At 46.5% G+C, this 23,822-nt stretch overlaps 2 protein-coding genes across 10 annotated transcripts in view; both read left to right on the plus strand.

Moving 5' to 3' along the window:
• Positions 1-9,583, plus strand: part of ttc27 (tetratricopeptide repeat domain 27) — a 55,690-nt gene extending 46,107 nt beyond the window's left edge. For 5 of the 6 annotated variants that reach the window (XM_081721357.1, XM_081721362.1, XM_081721360.1 and 2 more), the window contains 4 exons: positions 4,429-4,626; positions 5,186-5,297; positions 7,186-7,286; positions 8,705-9,583. In XM_081721357.1, coding sequence (XP_081577483.1) covers positions 4,429-4,626; positions 5,186-5,297; positions 7,186-7,286; positions 8,705-8,830 — 537 coding nt within the window. In that variant the 3' untranslated portion in view covers positions 8,831-9,583. The remainder of the gene's footprint in view (positions 1-4,428; positions 4,627-5,185; positions 5,298-7,185; positions 7,287-8,704) is intronic. The other variant, XM_081721361.1, reaches the window with a different exon arrangement.
• Positions 9,584-13,968: 4,385 nt separating this feature from the next.
• The window catches only part of ltbp1 (latent transforming growth factor beta binding protein 1), a 135,759-nt gene continuing 125,905 nt past the window's right edge, over positions 13,969-23,822 (plus strand). The window contains exons 1-2 of one of the 4 annotated variants that reach the window (XM_081721673.1): positions 13,969-14,949; positions 15,706-15,776. In XM_081721673.1, coding sequence (XP_081577799.1) covers positions 14,615-14,949; positions 15,706-15,776 — 406 coding nt within the window. In that variant the 5' untranslated portion in view covers positions 13,969-14,614. The remainder of the gene's footprint in view (positions 14,950-15,705; positions 15,777-23,822) is intronic. The other 3 variants (XM_081721672.1, XM_081721670.1, XM_081721671.1) reach the window with 3 other exon arrangements.

Consider the following 23,822-nt stretch of genomic DNA (forward strand, 5'->3'; position numbering starts at 1 on the left):
CATCTCGGCGCACCTTGAAGACCCTGCCAGTGACACTCCTGTCAACCACGAGCAGGCAACTGTGGCTAGAAATCACACAGGCTCAAAAAAACTGGTCAGAAAAAGTTTGGAAAAACATCGCCTGGTCTGATGAGTCTCGGATTTCTGGTGTAACATTTGGATGGTCAGAATGTGACACAAAAATCATGAACATGTGGTAATATAACACCACAGCCTCTCTGAGTGTTATTGCTGACCATGTCCACAGTGTCCCCATCGTCTGATGGCTACTTCTAGCAGAATATTGCACAATGTCACAAAGCTCAAATCATCTCTGGTTTCTTGAACATGACCGTGAGTTCACTGAACTCAAATGGCCTCCACACACACCAGATCTCAATCCCGTAGAGCCCTTTTGGGATGTGGTGGAAAAGGAGGTTCACGTCATGGAGGTCCAGCTGACACATCTACAGCACCTGTGTGAGATCATCACGTCAATATGGACCAAAACCGTTTCCAGCACCTTTTTGAATCTGTCACAAAGAATTACAACAGTTCTGAAGGCTAAAGGGGGGGTCAACCCAGTACTAGCAAGATCTTCCTGCTACGGTGTCTAGTGAGAGCGTGTCTCATGTTACCTTCTCATGAGCAGCGGGAGCTCAGTGGTGAAGGTACTGGCCTAGTAATCAGAAGGTTGCTGGTTCAAGTCCCACCACTGCCAAGTTGCCACTGGTGGGCCCCTCAACAAGACCCATAACCCTCAATTACTCAAGTTGTACTCAGTCATAGTTGTAAGTTGCTTTGGATAAAAGCATCAGCGAAATGTTAATACCTGTGTGACAGGGTTCAGGGTTAATGGTATTCTTATATCCAGTGTAACATAAAACATGGCCAGTGTCTGATGGTGTAACTCGTTCTGGTCTACGTCTGGTAACGTCTGATGGTGTGCATGTAAACATGCGTGATAGATATGTGTATAACACAAACAGCTCCCACGTCCCTAAAAGCACCAATCAGAGCCTGTTCTGTCCCTCAACATACAGAGACATGGAGACTCTTCTCTGTCCTGTACCAACGTAGTGGACTGAACTTCCTCTGGCTGCTTGTCTAGCTGAGTTTCTGTCTTCAAAGAGTGAAGACTCACCTCTTCACTGAGTCACTCAACACTTTAAAAAACCTCTTTGTTTATAGTCTTTCTTCCATTCTAGCTGGGCTTTAGCGTGATGGCATTACTGACACTGACATATCTAAGCTCACATAAGGGGGTGTATTTGGTAGAGACTACAATGCTCTTCCATAAGTCACTCTGGACCATGGTAGCTGATAACTGGTCAAAATGTAAAGAGGAGGGGAGGTGTGGTCAGCAGGAGGGAGGTGTGGTCATGAGATTGTAGAACTTCATGTGTTAATGGTCATGGATTAATTTGTATAGTTTTCAGTTCTGACAATAATACACCATGTAGCCTCAGCTGGTCTCAACATGTCTCTTAAAACACACACACACATCGCATTCACACTCTCCTAGACTCATGGTTATCATGTGGTCTTTTTATTTTACTTTGCTGTTGCAGGGTGGAGACTGTGTGTGTGTGAGAGAGAGAGGGAGAGTGAGTATGCATTTCAGAGCAGGGTTTAAATGTTTATTCTCCTGTACAGAATGTATAGGTGACTGGTAGACCTGCAAGCGTCTGGCTTGTATCCAGAAACAAACACACACACAGTCTGCTTTTGTGTGTGTGTGTGTGTGTGTGTACCTCTCTCACCTGGAGAATGGTGAGAGGTTTATTGAGGGCCCTTGTCTATGTTTCAGCACACATGCTGGAATGTAGGCACACACACGGGTGCACACACCCCACAGCAATCAAGCTGCTTTGCCCAATTACTCTCTGCTTGGCTATTAGAGGCACGCACACACACACACACACGAGTAGGTGAAAGCATGTAGAGAACATGCGAGAATCAGCTGTGAGGCGGCAGCAGAGAGAGTCCGGATGGTAACACACAGACGTGGTTTGGTATGTGGAAAATGTTCTGTGCTCACGGGCCGTCTGAACCCAGCACAGCCGGAGACTCCGCCTTAGCACGCACACAGATGGCAACAGGTTTGGGTTAGCTCTGAGTGAACAGGGTGGGCTGTGCCCTAAAGTGGTCCACCCCAAGGGCTTGACACCACACCCACACATCACACTCGCTCACTAACACGAGCATAGAGGCTCATGCACGGTTCGGGGCAACGGAGGAGGTCTGCGTTTCTGTGGTGACTAAACCTGGCGCGTAAGTAGTACGGAGAGACCTGCGCCAGCAGCCAAGTAGAAACCCCCAATACAATGCACACATGCACACACACGCACGCAAGCACCAGCGTTTCCCTTAGGGAAAAGAGTTTTTGATGACTAATCACATGTCCGAGTCCTCTGCGTTTTCCAGATGCGTTTGTGTTCTCCACGCTGTATAGTTTTCTGCACACACACTTTATTGCAATTTTTTTTTTTTTTTATCACATGTAAATATTTTTGCCGGCTTCGTTTAACCTTGCGTCTGAGACTAAGTGCTCTTTGATGAGCTAATTTAAAACCGTTTCCCTGTAATGTGGAAAACCAGATGGCTGTGCGTATAGTGGTATGTGTGTGTGTATGTGTGTTATTTTAAGATGATATATTCTGAAGTGGTTTTCCTCTGTACTGATCTGCTAGACAGACAGGTCTGAACTCTGTGGCACTTCCTGATTCAGCTGTGGCACAAGGACAAGATCTGTAGAATGTCAGGCTGTGTGTGTGTATGTGACCGTGTGTGTGTATGTGACCGTGTGTGCGTATGTGACCGTGTGTGACCGTGTGTGCGTGTGTGACCGTGTGTGTGTGCTGAGAGTGCCGTGCGTGTGTGGGTATATATGACTGTGTGTGTGGGTGTGTGTGTGTGTATAATTGTGTTGTGTATTGAGAGTGCTGTGCGTGCGTGTGTGTGTGTAATTGCTTTGTGTGCTGAGAGTGCCATGTGCATGTGTGGGTATATGTGTGTGTGTGTGTGTGTGTGTGTGTGTGTGTGTGTGTGTTGTGTATGATTGCATTGTGTGCTGAGAGTGCCGTGTGTGTGTGTGTGATTGCGTTGTGTGCTGAGAGTGCCGTGTGGGTATATGTATGTGTGTGTGTGTTGTGTATGATTGATTGCGTTGTGTGCTGAGAGTGCCGTGTGTGTGTGTGTGTGTGTGTGTGTGTGTGTAAGTAATTGCGTTGTGTGCTGAGAGTGCCGTGTGGGTATATGTGTGTGTGATTGCGTTGTGTGCTGAGAGTGCCGTGTGTGTGCAATTGCGTTGTGTGCTGAGAGTGCCGTGTGGGTATGTGTGTGTGTATAATTGCGTTGTGTGCTGAGAGTGCCGTGTGGGTATATGTGTGTGTGTGTGTGTGTGTGTGTGTGTGTTGTGTATGATTGCGTTGTGTGCTGAGAGTGCTGTGTGTGTGTTGCGTATGATTGCGTTGTGTGCTGAGTGCAGTGTGGGTATATGTGTGTGTGTGTGGGTATATGTGTGTGTGTGGGTATGATTGCGTTGTGTGCTGAGAGTGCCGTGTGTGTGTGTTGCGTATGATTGCGTTGTGTGCTGAGTGCCGTGTGGGTATATGTGTGTGTGTGTGTGTGTGTGTGTGTGTGGGTATATGTGTGTGTGTGTGTGTGTGTGTGGGTATGTGTGTGGGTGTGTGGGTATATGTGTGTGTGTGTGTGTGTGTGTGTTGTGTATGATTGCGTTGTGTGTGTGTGTGTTGTGTATGATTGCGTTGTGTGCTGAGAGTGCCGTGTGTGTGTTGTGTGTAATTGTGTTGTGTGCTGAGAGTGCCATGTGGGTATATGTGTGTGTGTGTGTGTGTGTGTGTGTGTTGTGTATGATTGCGTTGTGTGCTGAGTGCCGTGTGGGTATATATGACTGTGTGTGTGTCTGCACGTTTGTCCATCTGAATGGTGATTTCTCTGTCCTGTGTGTGTGTTCAGCTCACAGACTACATGGTGCATACACACGTACACGTGCAAATAGACAAAAACACACAGTCTCATACAGGCACGTATGGCACTCTCAATACACAACGCAATTACACACACACACACACACCAAGTCTGACATGTTCAGGCATAGAGGCAGAGAGAGAGAGAAGGGGAGATCATGGGGAGGTGTGCCCAGACTAGACTGGGTGTGCCCAGACTGGGTGTGCTCTGAGAATGACCTGATATCTGTGAGAATTGAGTGAATATCAACTTGAAAGTCAGTCATTTAAACCATATCAACCTCTATGGAAAACTCAGGTTGTTTTATATGTAAGGAATACATTTTTAAAAATTATATTTAGATTCTGTTCAGTCTAGAATTTTATTTATATTATTTTCCATTTGCCTGGAATAATTTGGTCCCTAACATAATGTCTGAAGAGAAGCACAGGTGTACAACATCCTCATCTCTCACAGGTCCTGGAAATCCTAGTACGGGCAGTGGTGGAAAACCTCGCCGATCGCCGTGGCAACCATGCGTCTAATCTGAGGGGTAAACTGCAGGAGCTCTTTGGCCACATCTCCGCCCGATGCAGCACTGACGCCAAAATATGGAAGCAGTATGCCTGTCTCTATGGCAACGGATACAGCGACAACAAAGAGGACAATGCAAAGGTGATTCTAGAACTTCCCTTGAGTCTGAACCCTCACACTAAACCGACGTGATCGGTACTTAATCCAGTCAGATCTTTCTCTTTTTAATCTTTTTAAATGTCTGTTCAAATACTCTCACATGTGTGCGCCTAAAGTCCTGGTGCACACACATCCAATCAGAAGCCTTCTTACTCTCTCATCTACACTGATGTCTTGCGTGTTGACTATAGATAGCAGAGGTTCGGTGATGGATTGGCTGGGTCTGCTGTAAAATATAAGGTTGAAAAAGCAGTTGTAATATTAATTATGGTTATTAATGCAGGACGGGGCCCCATAACATGGACTGTCTCACAGCTCTGCTGGGTGTACCCCCACCCCAGCAGTGCAGTGAGACAGCCCAGGTAACCTGTCTCACTGCACCACTCGCCTAGTCTCTCATAAATGGAAATGAGAAATGTGTCCTGTTGTGCTTCGGGTTTATAAAGTTCTGTAAGGTTCATGGTAGTTTAGTTTGAGTATGAGGGTGTGTGTGTGTGTGTGTGTGTGTGTTCATCTCTCTGTATTCTTCCTGTGTCTGTAGGCGCTGCAGTTCCTGTCTAAGGCCCACCGGTGTGAGACACAGACAGCAGGTTGGGAGAAAGAACCTCACACCTTCAGAACTGTGCTGAGAGGAGCCATGGAAATGGGCACTGGTGAGAGGACACACACACATTTCTTGTCAGTATATATCCCACTGTCTGTCAGAGCTGCAGGAATTCACCAAACTCAACAAACTGTGAAGCTCTCCATTCACACACACACACATACCCTCTTCACTATATAATGTGACATGGCCTGAGCTCTTAGTGTGTGACCAAGCTGAACCAGAGAGTAATGGATGAAACACTCAGAGCTTTTACCCTCTTTAACCTCTAGTGTGTGTGTGTGTGTGTGTGTGTGTGTGTGTGTGTGTGTGTGTGTGTGCGCTGAATTAAACATCTAAGTGTCTAGGATAGGGGCTTTTGCGTCTAAATCTGTTGAATAATGTGGCTGCATCCAGACCTTCTGCTCCATCACTGCCAATTAATGTGAGGAAGCCTCTCACACACACACACACACACACACACACACACCACCTTTTGTCCTTCAAGAAGAGGGCACTCTGCTGTAGCTCTTAATGATTTATAAAGGGGCTTGTCTGAGTTAATGTAGCAGAACCTTAAAGCCCCCAGTACAAACCCCTACTCCGTCGTGTGAGTGAGAGAGAGAGAGGTGAGAGACTTCTGTGTGATTGTTTGAATTTTCATGTTTATTTGGTTGTAGCCCACGTTAATATGTGCTTTATGAATTCTTCGGTGATGTTCTGTGTGTGTGTGTGTGTGTGTGTGTGTGTGTGTGTGTGTGTGTTTTGCATGTGGAAGTGTGCCAATAAATCACTTGGCTCTCACCTTTCCTACTGCTGTGACATAATGGGGGGGGGGGGGGGTCATTTTTGTTCTTTCTGTGCAAGAGGATGAGATCAGGTGTGGGTCAAAAAGGGACAGATGCATGCTGGGAAATGGCTTTGTTTACTGAGAAAGGAAGAATAAACACATACACATGCATGCGCACACACAGCAGGTTGGAGTGCACTCAGAGGAAAGAGTGAAATTTACTGCAGTTCACCCACCCAGGATTCTCACACACACACACACACACACACACACACACACACACACACACGCACACACACACACCAGGGCATTCATATCCTGCATGAGTGTGAAGGATCTGGAGGTCATACTTTAATGAAGCCTTTACTAACAGCCAGTCTCTCGTTAACTCGATGCATGTGCACAGGGTGTGTGTGCATGTTCGTGGGGTGTTTGATTCTAATGTGGAAAACATAGGAAGTCACCTGACTGTTGCATGTAGGGTGTGGGGGTTGTTTTGGGGTTTGTGTGTGTGTAGGTGGGGGGGGGTTGATGCTAATGTGGAAAAGTACACACACACATTTTGCACAACATATGAAGGCATCTGACTGTTTGTGATCTTTGGTGACCCCTAAGCCCAGTAGCCGTGTGATTTTTGGCTCAAAACACAACCTCTCCCCCAAAGTGCACACACACACACACACACACACACACACACACACTCACACACACACACACACACTCTCACACATACACACACACACGCACACACACACTCACACACACTCACAGGCACGCACATACACACACACGCACTCACACGCACACACACACACTCTCACACATACACACACACACGCACACACACTCTCACACATACACACACTCACACGCACACACACACACACATACACACACACACACTCACACGCACACACACACACTCACACTCAAATGCTCTCACACACCCTGTGGTGATTTAATCATCTCCTTTTTGCTCTTCGCTCTCTTTCTCTCTCACACACGCACGCACACTCACACTCACACTCACACGCACGCACACACACACGCGCACACACACACACACACACACTCACACGCACACACACACACGCGCATACTCACACGCACACACGCACGCGCACACACACGCGCACACACACTCACACACACACACACACACACACAGTGTCTATCAGCTGTAGCAGGGAACGCAGTAACCCCAGGGAGGCACTACAGCTGCTCTCTTCTGCACGGCTCAGTCTGAAGAGTGTGGCCACCAAAGCCAGAGTGAGTACAACTCCATCCTCCCAGTGATGTGGACATTTAAAGTCTGGTGCTTGTGATGAGGTCAGTGAATTGTTTTTATAATCTAACTGTGCGAGACAGACTTTTAGCGCACCCAACATGTCCAAAGGTTTTTCAGCATAACCTGAAGGATCGTCTGTTCCATGGACATCCGAGTGTTTTTACCTTTCATGGTCATATTGGGAACGAGGTGAGAGGGCAGATTAGGGCTTTCCGACGGAAGGGGGACTGAAGGGTCACATTTCTAACCCCAGATGTTTCATCTTCACACTAACTAGCTGTGACTTTCTGCAGCATGTTTGGTAGTGCTGTGACGTTAGGGACGTCTGCACCAGGGCCAGCGCGCATGCAGCATTTAATCCTAGTCAAGCCAGAGAACTCCACATAATTAAAATACCCTTCTGACAGGAAACTGCGTTCTGCATCTCTTATTTTGAAAGAAAATCTACACCTGCAGATATGATTAAATAATACTCATCACTACCACACACTTACCCCCCCACACACACACTACACTCAACACAAAAGCAATCCAATAAACCCCTCCTGACCCACAACAGAGCCTTAACATCTGCTGGCCGTGTTGTGAGCTGTGCTCGGTCTCGCTGTCTGGCTGTCAGATGCACAAGTCGTTTAGTTCTTGTTGTTGTGTGTTTTGTGTTTCAGTAAATCTTGCCTTGATGTTTAATGTTAATATACAAACTATTGCATTATTTTCAAAATAAGAGCATAGTACACCTCTTTCACACACACACTTTTTAAGAGCCCTGTAGTGCATTCAGCTGTATTATGTTCTGTTCTCTTTCGCAGCTGAGATCCCCTAAGGCTAAAATCTTATTATCACCCCGGTCTCCACCCTCCACCCATGTCTCCACCCTCCCCAGTCTCTCTCCTACACCCTTCACATCCCCTTTTCCTCCACCTTCCTCTCCACCCTCTTACCTGTCCTGTCCCTTTCACAGCAGAGTAGGTGATGTGGTTTTTCTTGTGCTCACATCTTCATTTTCTTTAACCCTTTACACGAATGTCAGTCCTCGACTCTGCTTTTCAGAGATTAAATGTAACAAAGTGTCTACATGTAATTAATAAACCACTTCAGTCATAATAAGAATTGAAATATAGTTATTAAAGACATGCTTTTCTTTTAAATATCATGACTGGCACAATATAAACAGCTGTCTATAACTCAGTTCTGACAAAAGTGTAAAAACGTAAGACTTTTAAATAAAATAACAGCTGCATCTGTTCTGCTGTACTTCTCCATTAAGCTTCATTTAAACTAATTTTGTTTTGGGCCATTTTCAGAACACCATTATATTTGATCTTGTTTGGGGCCTTGCTCCTAAACGTCTGGTGTGAATGCAACACGCATGTACGTGATGCTCTTCTCCTCTCCTCAGCAACTCTACACGGATGTGACCACGGGGGAACTCCAGGACAGCCTCCAGAATGATGTGTCCGAACTGGAGCGGTTGATCTCAGAGCTGCAGGACCTGAGTGCTCAGCTGCGCAGCCAATTAGAATAGCCTCGTGTTTTTTCTTCCTGCCTTTGACTCGTTTTATACAGTGATTTGGCATTTAAATATGTTCCACTTAATCCAGATTTAAAAATACTCAGATTAAACCTGAATCACACTAGTCAGGGTGAGTCAGAGTTCAAACCCTTTTCCTGTGTTTGGGACCCACCTAAAGTACAGAGATCTTTAACATCAAATGGACAGTGTTGAGGTCAGTGCAGAAGTTTAAATAATGTTGCTGGGCTCACCTGTAGCAGAGTAAATGTGCTACACACACACACACACACACACACACACACACACACACACACACACACACACACACACACACACACACACACACAGAGTCATGTCCACAAAGCGCTGAAGGGTTGGTGTGGGTTGAGGTCTCAGCTGAGCACATCACAGGCATATGAGATCATATAAACTTGTGCATATGGAAGCATTTGATCAGAGACACAGCCATAGTGATCTGTGATCAGTTAGTGAACACAGTCATCGGTTCAGATCTCCGGTACACACTGTCTTCATCATGCCTGTCTCCTCAGTGCCACCCACTTCCTGCTTTGTCACACTAGCCAATTAGCTGTGTTGCGGTCAGTAAACTCTCAGTTGCACTGAGGAAAAGTCTATGTACCCAAAATCCATGTTGTACCAGACGAAGACCTTAACCTCCCAAAGACCCAGACGTCAAGAGTTCCACACATGACAACTGTAAGACTTTCCATCTGATAATAAATCATCTTCAGTTTGTAACATGTGCTCTTGTGTGTAGTGGTCTGTTCACTGGAAGTGAGTCTATGCCTTGCTCTTCTAAGAGAGGGGAACACGGCGTCTGATTATGTTCTAAGAGAGGGGAACACGGCGTCTGATTATTTTCTAAGAGAGGGGAAGACGTCTGATTATGTTCTAAGAGAGGGGAACACGCGTCTGATTATGTTCTAAGAGAGGGGAACACATCTGGTTATGTTCTAGGTGGTCTGTAATTGTTCTTGCCTTCAAGTGTCTAACTGTAGTTTTCTTACTGTAGCGTCTTTAGACCACATCAGAGGTCAGAGGTGCAGAGTTTGGGATCGACCGTGTATACAAATGAGCGACTCCAGAGTGTGTTCCCCTCCCATTTCTCTCAGTAGACTTAAAAGACGCCTGTAACCATGGTGATGGTGAACATCAAACATGCATGACACCAACAGTGGTTTTGTTTTTAGACAAGTGTTTAGTATGCCAGCTCCCAATCTCAAAAATGTTTTGTTTCATTTTTGACATTGTTTGGTTTGTGTGGTTGTATTTCCCTCTCCACCTAAATACTAAATACTTTAAATCAAAACACCACACCTTTCACTTTCACTTTCTGACCAGAGTAGGCACTCTTACTTTCTGCCTTTTTTCCTCGTTTGATGGACAGTTTGACCACTCCGACTCCGACTCCTCCTCCTCCTCGTACGCACACCCAGGTGAGCAGATCAGTCCAATCTGGCCCTTGTTCATGAAGAGCTTGCAGCTCCTCTGCTTCTCCATGGCTCTGTGGAATGTGTCTGCTGAGGCAGGAGTGTAGCCTGTTCATGCACATGTGGGCGAGTCCAGAGGGTGGAGGAGGTGGTGCGCTCACTCACTGTCTTCTGAGGCTTCACCTGGCTTTGTTCTGTGTGACTGCTGGGAGACCTGTTGATACTTCAGTAGGCTTGGTACTGTTGGGTTCTGGTACCGTGGGTTTTGGTTCTGATTCTGTGGGTTCTGGTACTGTGAGTTAGGGTTATAACCCTGTTAATGTTCTCCATATTTCTGCATGCTGATTTTTGTCCCTTACATGGAATTTTTCTTTTGCTATAACATAATTTCAAACTCTGTTTAGGGAATGTTGATATATTGCATCATTATCTGAAGAGTTTCTTTGAAAAACTCCAAAGATGGGACATTTTTGTTAGTTTGCAGAGAAAATAGTTTAGGTATTTAAAGTATGCTTTTGATTAACCCTTTGTTACCATGGCAACAATATCCTGTTATGTCATTCCCAAGGGAAGGGAAGGAATTCATTCGTCTGACTGACTTGCTTTTCGTAGCTGTCTCACTTCAGCACTCTCGTAAGGGTTCACATCGTCCTTGTGTCATGTGGTCTAGTTTAACTTCAGAAATTAGCTTTAAAAGATGACAAAACTCTTCATTTGTGAGGAATTTGTCCTGTTCCATTCCAGAGAGCAACACGAGCTCCATTCAGCGGTTCGTGGGAATGTTACGCTTCAGTCACTGGAATGCTGTGGAAACACTGTGAAAATACTGCCCATTGGTTGGGAACTCCAGGAAACTTGTGAGACAGTGAACACTGTGAGACCGTGAACATGAGACTACTAACACTTAGCAAACATCCTGTGGTTGGAGTAGATTCCTTCCAGAGATCAGAGTGTGTGAGACACCAGCACCACATGTGTCCTACTGGCTGTCTTCCAGAGATCAGAGTGTGTGAGACATCAGGACCACATGTGTCCTACTGGCCCCAGCTCACTTGTGGGCAAATACGGAATATTCCCACATCTCAGGAAGAAACCGGATTGTAAGGGTTTCGGAGAGGAAACGTGAGCAGTGCCTGTGGCGATATCCCTACAGCATGGGTGTCTTCCGTTCTCTCCAGCTTTATTCAAACCGAGGCATGGTCCTCCTCCACCCCCGCTCTGACACACACCAGAACCAGAGGCCATTTTTCAGCTTTATTCTGGGGCAGGCGAATATGGCACTTCATTTCAACAGAAAACTTGTTAGAGATTGTTCCAGATTGCAGAGAATTTGGGCTGCAGGTTTATAGCTCACTGTAGGAGCACCAATAAAATCCCCATATAAAAATCCTACAGAATGCATTTTTAATGATTGCTACTAAGGAAGAGTTACATTACATAACTGTACTGGTGTAATAATAGCAAGTAATTACAACAACTATTAATAATCACATTTCAGAAGCACAATTAAAATGCTGGAAATAAAGCAAAATTCTGCAAGTTTTAGTGGAGAAAACTCTTCACAAGTTCTCATTAGTAGGAGGCTAGAAACATTCAGACCACGTTCTGTGTCATACCCTGTAGTGGGTGATTATATAAACTGCGGCCAATGAATAGCACTTCCCTCCTAATTACTGAGTTCAGGAAGGTTTTTAGTAGCGTCCACTGTGAATAGGTCTGTGATTACATCCCCTGGCAGGAGAAACAGTCATACTGAGGCTTTCTGCAGTGTTACCTGTAGCCCTGTGATAGCATCTTTACATCAGCTCAGTTCATGAAGGGTCAGTCCTGCTAGATATACTAGATGGGGCAGTGGTAGCTCAGTGATTAAGATACTTGACTAGTAATCAGAAGGTTGTCAGTTCAACCACTGCCAGGTCTCCACTATTGGACCCCTGAACAAGACCTTTAACCCTTAATTACTCAAGTTGTGTTCAGTCAGAATTGTAAGTGGCTTTGGATAAAAGTGTCAGCTAAAATCTACCTCCTGTCCTACTAGATCTGTTCTGCTAGATCTGCCCCAATCAGCTGTAAGTGTTTTGTTGTAAAGTTGAATAGTCCAGGGGCAACAACAGTTCAGCCACCAAGCGGTAGACGACACTCACCATACTGGGCTGGCGAGTGCTGGTGTGTATAGTGTGTAAAGATCATCTCTGCTGCACCACACAGCACGTTCTGCCACTGGAAGAAACACTAGGGCAATAATTCAGGAGCTTCATGAGACGGGTTTCCATGGTCGAGTTGTTGGCTTTGAGATGGGACGTCCAATCTCGTATAGGAGTGATGGTCAGGGGTTTCCAATCTGTGTGCGTGTGTTGCTGAGATCTTGGGTGGGCTATGTGCACAAAATATCACAAAGTGTGACATTGCAAAAGAGTTACCTCGAATGGGAATTAAATATTAGTTTATATAAATTCAAAGAATGAAATGATAATAGGTTAAATATCTTATATAAGTATATAAGGTATAAGGAGTGTTTAAAATATGAAGCAAAAAACACAAACTCTTCAGCTCAGTAATCATGACGATGACACCCTGGACATGTGGAGGTTTGGCCCAGGACCCGACTGAGCCGTTTTGCTCTATTGTGTGGAACATTACTTACAGAAGTGGCAACCACCACGAGGGGCCGGTGGGCGCACTACAGTGAGCTGTCACTCCACGTCACAGTGGTGTTTCCCACCGCTCACAGGTTCGTGTTGCCTGTCTCTTTGCCGTTGGATCGTCTGAGATTCTTGGTCGTGTGAGTTTTTGAGAGCAGGAACCCTGCAGATGCAGAGCTCAGTGTTGGTGGGCCTAGATGTCCCCTCACAGGGCTCAGTTAGGACAGTCTGAGCAGCCCTGTAGGCACTGTAGTTTTCACTAACTCTACCATTTACATTTTACTCCCCTTCTCTTGTTCTCTGCCTCTCTCACTCATGCTGGTCCTTCATTGTTTTTTAACCCTATTAAAAGGCCTGACCTGGTTCCAGTGCCTTAACCTGTCCGTTCTGAGAGACTTTTCTTAAGGTGAGCATCTGTCATTTCGGCACGTAAATATTCTGTAATAAATTACACCAGTGCAGTATAATGTGAAGTATAACTAAATATCTCACTGTAGTTCTGCTCAGTTATACAGCAGAAAGGGATTTCTGCACGTCTGAATGTAAACTGCTGTTTAAGTCAGAAATGTTGGCACTCTTGAGAGCCTGCCTTACTCAGAAACCTCTGTGCTATCAGCTGGTGTTTCCTCTCTGAAATACACCTCATCTCACACACACTCTTCCTGCCAGCGTGACAGAGACATGCGTGTTGGCATGTTTCCAGCTGGACGTGATGGGTGGTTGAGTCACTCCGCAACAACGCACTTTAGAAGTGTCTGTAATACGCTAATGAGGACGCAGAGTGATAGCACGGCGTGCGGAGTGGCTGAGCTATTCCTGTAGACTGGTAGTAGGGGAGTGCTAGATATTGCTGGTATTAATAGGCAAAGGGTTTATAACATCCATTCAGTTGGTGATGTTCCTTTATCAAGAGTCCAGCTGGTCATAAATTAAATTTACTTGGATTTGCAGACAATTATGGATTAAATATTGTATTTAATAACATAAACATGAAGGGTATAATAATAATATAACCAGGAAATAAGTCAGGCAGCAACAACAACCATAACTATTGTCCGAGTCCGTTTGAAAGATCATTTACTTCCATTCACCCCTTATACAGAAAGAGTTGCTTTGTCTTCTGTCCACGCCTCTGCTGTGGACATGACTAACCACCATGTTGTGTTAGTCCGGCTTTGTCGTGCTGCGTGCAGACTTGGGACACTTTGGGTCCTCTTCTCTTCTCCTCTCTTCTCTCTGCGTGTGCATACATTATTTTTACGGTGGGTTTCAGGGTTCAGCCCCACGCGCGTGTTCCAATAAGAGCACCATTAATGACGTCATGTCTGCAGGAGATTGGCTGCTGGGTTCAGCCACGAGCTCCTACCCCAACACAGTGAAACTTTTAAAGACTTTTCAACTTTATCCGCGAGCTTAAATATTGCGCACACGTAGCCCAGGCGGCGCGAGCTCCCAGCGACCCACGAGAGGACGCCGCTTCTAGTAACGTCGCCCGTCTCGAGCCTCTTTACATTTACGCTGGTTTTCTCTCTCTTGTAGTTCAGGTTTCCTCTGGAGTTCGTCTGATGGCCATTAGATGACATTGCTCAGGAATTAGGAACTTTTTCCTCGAGCTCCTCGGTCTTTTCTCTCTTCGTCTCCTCTGCCTGAGTTACGCACGGGCTCCCCTGCTCACTGAGACGCGCGCTCCTAGCGGATGTTAAATGGACATGGCTGTTATTAGGTGGGACGTTATATTTTCTTTTGGCGTGTTAATTTCGCCGGTATTGGTTTCCGCGGATCAGAGTGGTTTCCGGAGATACTACGTGCTGCAGCCCGGACAGAGAGGCACGGACAGGGTCCACGTGAGCTCCATTACATCGCGCTCTGGAGCCAGCGGACAACCGCACACGTACAACGTCGAGCTCACTGCTCGCTTCGGCGGCCAAGTCAGAACCCGGAGAACCGGTAACCGGGCCGTCCCGGCTGTGCCGCTCCGCCACGACGCCCAGCTCACGCAGCCCGTGCGGCACGCGAGCCATGCGGTGAAGCTGTCTGGGTAAGAACGGCTATTCAGACTTAGATTAGGGACGCATGCGAGGATATGCGCGGCCTCTTCTCATCGTTACATTGTACAGTATTTGACGGTAATATATAGACAGTAATAGAGTATTAATAATAGTTTATAGACCGTAATAATCCAGTGACCCAGAAAGCTCTCAGCATGTGCAGCACTATTCTTTACAGAATGCAGTGCAAGGACTGGATCTCGTGCCAGTGACCCTATAACCCTGGTGAAACGCTGCACACTGGAGGCCACAGCCCTCCCCCAGGTGCACATTACTGGTTATTAGACTGTCCTGTTGGAGTGAGCACAGAGTGAAGGAGGGAGGTTAGCTAGGAGGACAAAGTGCCCCATGAGAGCAGCCTCGTTCGGGGAGGAAGGAATAGAATGGGGTTAGAGTCTGGATCACACTAGTCGTGGGAAAGGGTTGAATCTGGGGGTTATGGTCAGGACGATGAATCTGTCCCGTGTGAGTGTGTGTGTCTGGATGAGGTTCAGAGAGTTCACCTGTCTTTGAGTGAATGTGTTTGCTTCTATGTATGTGTAGTCCCTCTTATTGGTGTGTGTGTGTGTGTGTGTGTGTGCGTACATATGTCTTGTCCACATTCTCAAATATTGCACGTGTGTGTATGTGTAGTTGTATGTGAATGTTCATGGTTCCAGCAGTGTGTGAATAGTGGGTGTGTGGTCTTAAGTGAGTCAGTGACCGAGACGGCGAAACCCACGGTGTGTGTCTCGCTGTCATTGCAGTGTAAACGTCTGTGGAGGGCAGTGCTGTATTGGATGGAGCAAAGCCCCAGGGTCTCAGCGCTGCACCAAACGTGAGTATTACAGAGCTTCTGCTCTGAGTCTCAGCTCTACCACACTGCTGCTCTGATGAGTCTCAGCTTTACCACACTGCTGCTCTGATGAGTCTCAGCTCTACCACACTGCTGCTCTGATGAGTCTCAGCTCTACCACACTGCTGCTCTGATGAGTCTCAGCTCTACCACACTGCTGCTCTGATGAGTCTCAGCTCTACCACACTGCTGCTCTGATGAGTCTCAGCTCTACCACACTGCTGCTTTGATGAGTCTCAGCTCTACCACACTGCTGCTCTGAGTCTCAGCTCTACCACACTACTGCTCTGATGAGTCTCAGCTCTACCACACTGCTGCTCTGATGAGTCTCAGCTCTACCACACTGCTGCTCTGATCAGTATTTTTGTCCTTATTCTTTGTATAATTCATGTAAAATGATGGTGTGATCTTCTGATTTATCCACCATGCACCATTGCCCAGAACAAGGGTGGTTGTTTCTCTTTTTCCGTCCCCGTTCCGTCGTGGAGTAGTTCTCCCTTCTGCTCCCCTTTGGCTCATTTGAAGCCTTGAATCTCCTCAGTGTAAAGTTGCATTGTGACAACATCTGTTGTTACAAATACTATACAAATAAAATCCAACTGGACTGAATTGAGTTGCTCTGCGTCTTTCACTGCCCTGGACCTCACGGCCGTAAGATGCACAAGACATGTCCCACCCAGCACCACACTGCAGGCTAAAGCAGTGAGGCTTGCTATGCTGGGCTGGTGTGTGCTGCCCAGATCTCAGTGTAGTGGCCAGAACACACCTTCCAAGTGGACAGAAGAATCAGGTGTCCTTTTAATGCCTGACCAGAAGAGTTCAAGACCCTCCTTGCCTGCATTAATAATTTTGTGCTTTGGTTTATTTTGATCAACAACTTCAACCAGGTCCATCTGTGTAGATCTTCAGAGTGACAGAGTGATGTGCGTCAGCCACAGAGATGTTTGGATTAGCAGTAGTGTCCAGGTTGTAAGGATACGTGCTGAGAGTTTATCATGCTGTGTTAGGGAATTTGGTACCATTCCTGGACCAGTAGTGGTGCAGTTTTGGAAATTCCCAGTATTCCTGATTGGAATAGTTAAATGACTGTTAGTAATCCCTACCACATTGAATAAGTGATGAGGTGAAGGACATGCCGTGTGATTTCAGAGTCCTGCAGCTATGCGGCTACGGCTAGCTGTGGCATGGTGGATCAAAGGCTTACGGATACGAGCGCTGTTTTTATGATGGCTTTTATAAATAACCACAGTGGCAGCTGCACATCCTACAGGCCAAATCAGTGGTGTCAGACCCGGGGGTGGGGGTGTGGAGGGTAAACGGGGGAGTGAGAGAGAGAGGGGGGGGGGCAGGTGAGCTTTGGAGTCAGTGCTGAGGGAAGCGAGATGGCAGAACAGAGGCCCGGAGACAGAGGAGCAGACAAGATCCAGGACAGAGAGCCAGTCCTGGCCTTCCTGGAATTGCTTCCTCACTGGCTCCTGGAGCTGTGCCAGCGGGTTATATAAGAGACAGGCTGATCTGTGAGCCCAGGTCTCGAGGGGCGGAGCCTCAGGGCTTCCTCGTCTCCCCCACCAACCACCATCTGTCTCTTACTTTTAATAGACATTCTTGTTCCCAACCTTTGACACCCAGGTTTAATAGATGGCTTTTGGCTGTTCCTGCTCCTTGTGTGTAATTGATATCTTGTCTGCGATCTCTCCTACGTCATGCCTTCACTCTCCTCCTCCGGCTCTGGATTGATAAAATGCCTTTTTTTTTTGCTGTCTGGGGTCTCCTTCCAGGGGTCCTCCTTTGGGAGGACGGAACATGTCTTACCTAAACTGCTGACCTCATACATCAGATGGACATTTTTTGGTTTAGGCATATTCGACAGACAATGCAGCCCAGAGAATTTCTTATGGTTTCTGACTCCTGGTTCCTGAAGCCTTGTGTGTCCGGTGTGGTATGTGCAGGTGTGTACATGTGTAAATATGTATGTAATTATGTATGTGAATAAATGTTTGTGTGTGTGTCTGTGTGTGTTCATAGCGTGAGTGGTATGTCCCTGTGTTTGTGTGTGTGTGTGTGTGTGTGTGTGTGTGTGTGTGTGTGTGGTCATTTCTGACTCCTGGTTCCTGAAGCCTTGTGTGTGGTTCTGGACCCCTACTGCACTGAACACTGTTGGCATTTATCAAAACGCACACGCGCACACACACACTTCATCCTCTTCAGCTAATGAGTATCAGCTCTACCGTCCTTCATTAGCTCAGATGTTTTATGAGCTGATTCAGGTGTGCTGGCCGGGACCTGAACAGTTCCCTTCTGCAGTATCTGGGCTCGACAGCCGAGCAGCTTTTCAGGGAGTTGTACACTCCTCAGTAGACGAGGCCAGTAGCTGTCTGTCCCTGCAGATGGGCCGTGAGTGTGTGTGATGGAGGCTACAGCTAAACACTCTTAGGGCAATTGATGTGTCTGTGAATCAGATCTGCATCGGTTTACTATTGGCGCCTAGCTCTGACATCACTGCAGTCCGAGCAGCACAGGATCGGCGAACTGATCACCCACGTTGCTTTGTGGCATCTGTTTCTCGATGGTGAAGACCCTCTATTAGAGGCCAGGATGAAGAGAGCTGAAGGGGTTAAAAGAGGTCGAAGTCCCAGAAAGCCCCTGTGTAAGTGGGTGGGAGATCCCTTTGGAGTGCCACCAGCAGCGTTCTTTGCTTCTTCAGTCATGGGGGAGACTTTGATTGGTGTATTTGATGTCAGGGGCCAAAATCCCCGAGCCAGCCAACCAGCACGGGGCCAGTGGGGTCTTCAATTTTCTGCGGAAATGTTAGAGAAAGTTTATAATGGAAAATGTGGCCAGAAAATATGTGAGCTGTGGCCAAAATGGTAAAAGTCTATGGCATGTTTTGTTGTTGTTTTTACACTTTTTATGAATGTTAACTAATGAATTTACCAGTATTCTTGAAGGATTGAATATTTATTTCAGAGCATCCTTGTGAGCTAGTTGCTTGTTGAGCTCTCTGGATTCCGTGGTTATGTCTCCTAGTTTGGTCATCGGCGTTTCCTAACCAGGAACATGACGGTGTACTGATAAGATTATTAATCCCGTGACAAGCACATGAATTTAACGTTTGGTCCTTGGTCATCTTTTCCCCACTGTAAGGGGTCCGTGAAACGTTGGGGAGACATCCGTGCTGCAAGCAGGTCTGGCTTTTATGTGTGCTCCTCTGTTGTCTGCTCAGTGAGCTTCTCGGCATCAGTGACAGTCTGTTCCACACCCTCCTGTCACGGGACATGGGCCACAGCAGAAATCCTCCTGCTAAATGTTTAATAGAGGTGTGTGTGTGAGTGTGTGTGAGTGTGTGTGTGTGTGTGTGTGTGTGTGTGTGTGTGTGTGTGTGTGTGAGTGTGAGTGTGTGTGTGTGTGTGTGTGTGTGTCATTGCTGCCCCATTTTATTGGCAAGAAATTGAAATTCGAGTTGCTCACCACAAGCGTCAAAGGCCAGTACTTTATGGCCAGGGCACTGACACAGGTTAATACCCCTCCGTGTTAATACCCCTCCGTGTTAATACCCCTCCGTGTTAATACCCCTCCGTGTTAATACCCCTTCGTGTTAATACTCCTCCATGTTTAAACCTGTCCCTGCTCTAAAGCTCCTTAAAGTGTCCCTGTATTAACTCACCCCAGTTTATTCAGGAAAAAAACTAAACTGTGCAGTGCTGCTATTGGTTGATATTGGAGGTGACTAGCAGTGTTCTTCTGTGCTTACTGCATAAGGACCACAGCACAGTGCTACCAAATGTACATACAGGAAAGATCTTTTAGTCTAGGATCAGGTACAATCTGCGTTCAGACTTAAAAATGTCCCGTAATGTGATTTGGCGTCTCCTTCCTTGCTGAGGACTGTGGGTTTGTATACCAATAGGAACCATATGACAGACAATTGTGAGGAGTTTGTTATGCTCTTGTAATTGTTTGCTGAGCTGGTTAAGTTTAGGCTGGGATATCTGAAGCATTCAGGAATGTTTTTCCATGGCACCATGAGAGTCTGTGGGAACAGTTAACTGAACTTGTCCCAAAAAGCGTTGTGTGACAGTGAACACAGGCTGTGTGGAGGGGACCCTCTTCACACTAAAGACAGAATCTTCTTATGGGAGACGAGCAGTTTCTTCCAACACAGCTCCAGAAGGCATAATATGGTTGCTTCTAAAACACCTTTCTAGGAACTCCCACGGGAGTCCGACTCACTGCACTGTGTGCAGACTTTCAGTGACCATTATGCATAATGTATTATGTATTACTAACGCATTATGCATGATTTGGAGAACACCTGGTGCTTCCTGTGTGTGACTGCAGCTCTGACCCTTGCTCCTCATGCAGCAGTTTGCGTGAAGCACCTCCAGGTGTGTGCGTCTCCCAGGCCGCCCATCTGTTCTCGGGCTCGTGGGCGGCGGCCCTGGCGTGCTTTTCCTCATCATTGAACTTGGGCCAAAGCCCACGAGTCGAATTCCAGGGAAAACAGCATGAAAATATTTCAGTGTGGCGCACGCCACACGCCAGGGAGGAAGGAGAGAGCTCACTCAATCCTAGTCTCTCTCCGAGGGATGGTAGGAATGAGCACAGGTGAAAGGGGACATGATGATGATGATGATGATGTTGATAACTGAATGAGGAGAAAGATGGTTTACAGAGTCAGTTTTTATCTTTTCTCTCTACAGGATGGTTGAGGAAGAAGGACAAACTGGAAATGAGAGAGAGATAGAGAGAGAAAAAGAGACAGGGAGAGAGACAGACACAGTGAGAGAGAGAGAGAAATGAGGTGGGCCTTACAATTACAAGCTGTACTCACCCACTCCAAGCACCAGTATTGTCCTGTGAAGTCTGACTGTCCCCCGCTGGACCCTGTCCATGCGCATGTGACTTAACATGTACTGGACCACCAAAGGACACAGGTATTAGCCAGATACTTTAATATACATTTATGTATAAATGCGCATGTAAGTACTGCTTATGCAAACAGTTATGCATACAGCATGAACTGATACACGTGCATTTATATATATATTTCCCCCCAAGGTCTCCAGAGAAATGTGGACATATGATACCTGCCCTTTAGTCTTCATTCACTGTCGTCCACAGAGAGGCACAGTGTTCGGTTGGGAGCGCAAGTTTTTAGTTTGTCCTTGCTACAGGGTACCTTTAGCATAAGGCTCGTGAGGTTCTTGTGCTGCTATTTATGTCTTGGATTGTCTCGTGTCAGCGGTGTGCAGCCCGCCAGCGCGCAGTCTCGAGCCCATGTGTCTTTCGTAAACGCTGGAAACTCTCTGTCTGCCTGGAAATACTGCACGAGGAAAACAGGCTTATCGCCCGCACTTTCTGGTGTGCTCGTGCTGTTGAGAGCGATTAAAAACAAGTGATGCAACAGATTTCAGTATAGATCTGTGCGGAAACAGCTAATAAAGCCAGAATGAACAGCGCAGGCTGAGTCAGCACTGCACACGAGTGCTCTGTCACGCTGGCTTGCGCCCTCTCTCAGGTCCTGTGTCCTTTATGAATCACTTTGGATGTTGATGGGTCATGATGGGTCATGGGCCCAGATGCCTCCACTTTTAGCGACCTTTGTGAAGCTCTGAGGGGCGGGGCATCTGTACTTCTGACTACTGAGTTTACCTTTACTTTAGAAAAACCAGTAACTATTATAGTCCTTCACCACAGATTCTGAATGATGTACAGCTATGTAGAGACCATCTCAGTAAGAGCCGAGATCTGAGAATACTTCTAACGGCACACAGAGAAAGAAAGAGAGGTGTGTTTTCACACACGGATTTGACAGCAGCTCTGTGGTACTAAACAGGCTTATTATGTGAATGTAAATCCCCAGGCGGCGTGGCTGCTAGCACGGGTCGGGCTGGCACGGGTCGGGCTGGCACGGGTCAGGCTGGCACGGGTCAGGCTGGCACGGGTCGGGCTGGCACGGGTCGGGCTGGCACGGGTCAGGCTGGCACGGGTCGGGCTGGCACGGGTCAGGCTGGCACGGGTCAGGCTGGCACGAGTCGGAATGTCTCTATTACTGCAACGCTCGGCCCAGCCATGCGGCCCACATAGGACTGAGTTATACAGTACACACTCTACTATCCTCAACCTGCTCTCTGTGGAAATGGGAAGTTTGTCTTGTTCTTCACCTCCTTGTGTCTGCCATATGCTCTGTATCTGTGTGTGTGTATGTATGTGTGTGTGTGCTCGACGGTCTTTTGTTATCCTCATGTCTTATCCACTCACATCTAGTGATGGGATAACAAAACAAATGGTCACTGAACTAATCATCTGTGATCTTTATCTAGTTTTGCATGTTGTGTATTGCAGATCCAAAACCAGAGCAGCTCGTTGCTCAGACGCGCCGTTCTGGGAGCAGACAGGAGGTTCTAACTTCCACATCGCTGGAATGAACCTCTGCAGAAACATTATACCAAAGCGCTCCTGCCTTCAGCTGATCAGTGCGTTGGTCTGAAAGGTGCTTGCGAGCTTGTTCAGGTTTGTGTGTGTGCAGGTGTGTGTATGTGAGAGAGATCGAACAGTGCTCTTCTGTTGTACCTGTTTCAGACTGTGAGCCCCTCGTAGTGGGGGCTTGAGGGAAATGATTTACACAGTGTGGAAAAGAAATCACTCGCCCCACTCAGCGCAGGGGGCACGTCTGGGGCTGTGAAAACGTAACTCCAGTGTGCTAGGAGAATGATGTCATTTATGATGTGACCACTTGTGCCATGGCTAAGGGTGTGTGTGTGTGTGTGTGTGTGTGTGTGAGGGTTGCTAAATACCCAGTGACTTATAGTCTGTATGGAAAGATTGATTAATGGTATATACAAAAAAAAAAAATAAATTAATTATATATATATATATATATATATATATATATAGTGGCAGTGTGCGTGTCTGTGTGTGAACAAGTGTTGCTTCATAGTGCTTCCTAACCTGAGATCCTCATCACTCGGGTTAAAGATGTATTTATCAAACACCTGTGTTCATCTAAGTTAACAACGGAGGCATTAAACACATGGACACTGGATCTTGTATCTAATACTTTGCCGTTGGAGTCAAATACTCTTGTTTGGGTAGTGCCACCTCCGAGGGTCTGTTGGTGTTGATGTCAGTGTTGGTGTTGGTATTGGTGGTGGTATGTTTGTTGGTGTTGATGGTGTTGGTGATGTGGGTGTTCGGTGTTGTTGATGGTGTTGGTGTCATTGTAGGTGTTGGTGTTTACATTTATATTTACGGCATTTAGCAGACGCTCTTATCCAGAGCAACTAACAAAAGTGCTTTGACATTTACTCAGAATACATCCTAGTACAGTACAGTAGGTTAGAGTCAAATATACCAATGAACTTGAATACTGTAGAAATACAGGGATCACTGCTGATGCCTAGAAGTACAAAAATATATAAGGTTTCTCTGAAACAATGATAAGTGCAATGAACAATAAGTGCTAGTTTGTTAAACATCAGTGTAATAAACAATACCCTTCAATAAGTACTAATTTAATACTAATAAGTACTAATTTAGATGGGTCATCAATCTGCATTTAAAGACTGCAAGGGACTCTGCTGTCTGGACAGTAAGTGGGAGTTCATTCCACCATCTTGGAGCCAGGACAGAAAATAGTCTCTATGCTTGTCTCCATGAGACCGGAAGCAAGGTATTTCAAGCCGAGCCGTACTTGAGGTTCGAAGTACTCGAGGTACAGATCGGGTTTTGTCCATTCACTTCATGTATGAAGGGGCTGGGCCATTTTTGGATTTGTACGCAAGCATCAAGGTTTTAAATCTGATGCGTGCAGCTACAGGGAGCCAATGAAGGGAGCCCAACAGTGGAGTGACGTGTGTGAACTTCAGAAGATTGAAGACCAGTCGTGCTGCTGCATTCTGGACAAGTTATAGAGGTTTGATGGCTCTTCGAGGAAGACTAGCAAGTAGCGAGTTGCAGTAGTCTAGTTTTGAGATCACAAGAGACTACACAAGCACCTGGGCAGCTTCCTGCAAGAGAAAGGGCAGA

Source organism: Electrophorus electricus, chromosome 10 (genome assembly GCF_041902795.1).
Source record: "Electrophorus electricus isolate QZ-2024a chromosome 10, ASM4190279v1, whole genome shotgun sequence".
Taxonomy (NCBI): Eukaryota; Metazoa; Chordata; class Actinopteri; order Gymnotiformes; family Gymnotidae; genus Electrophorus; species Electrophorus electricus.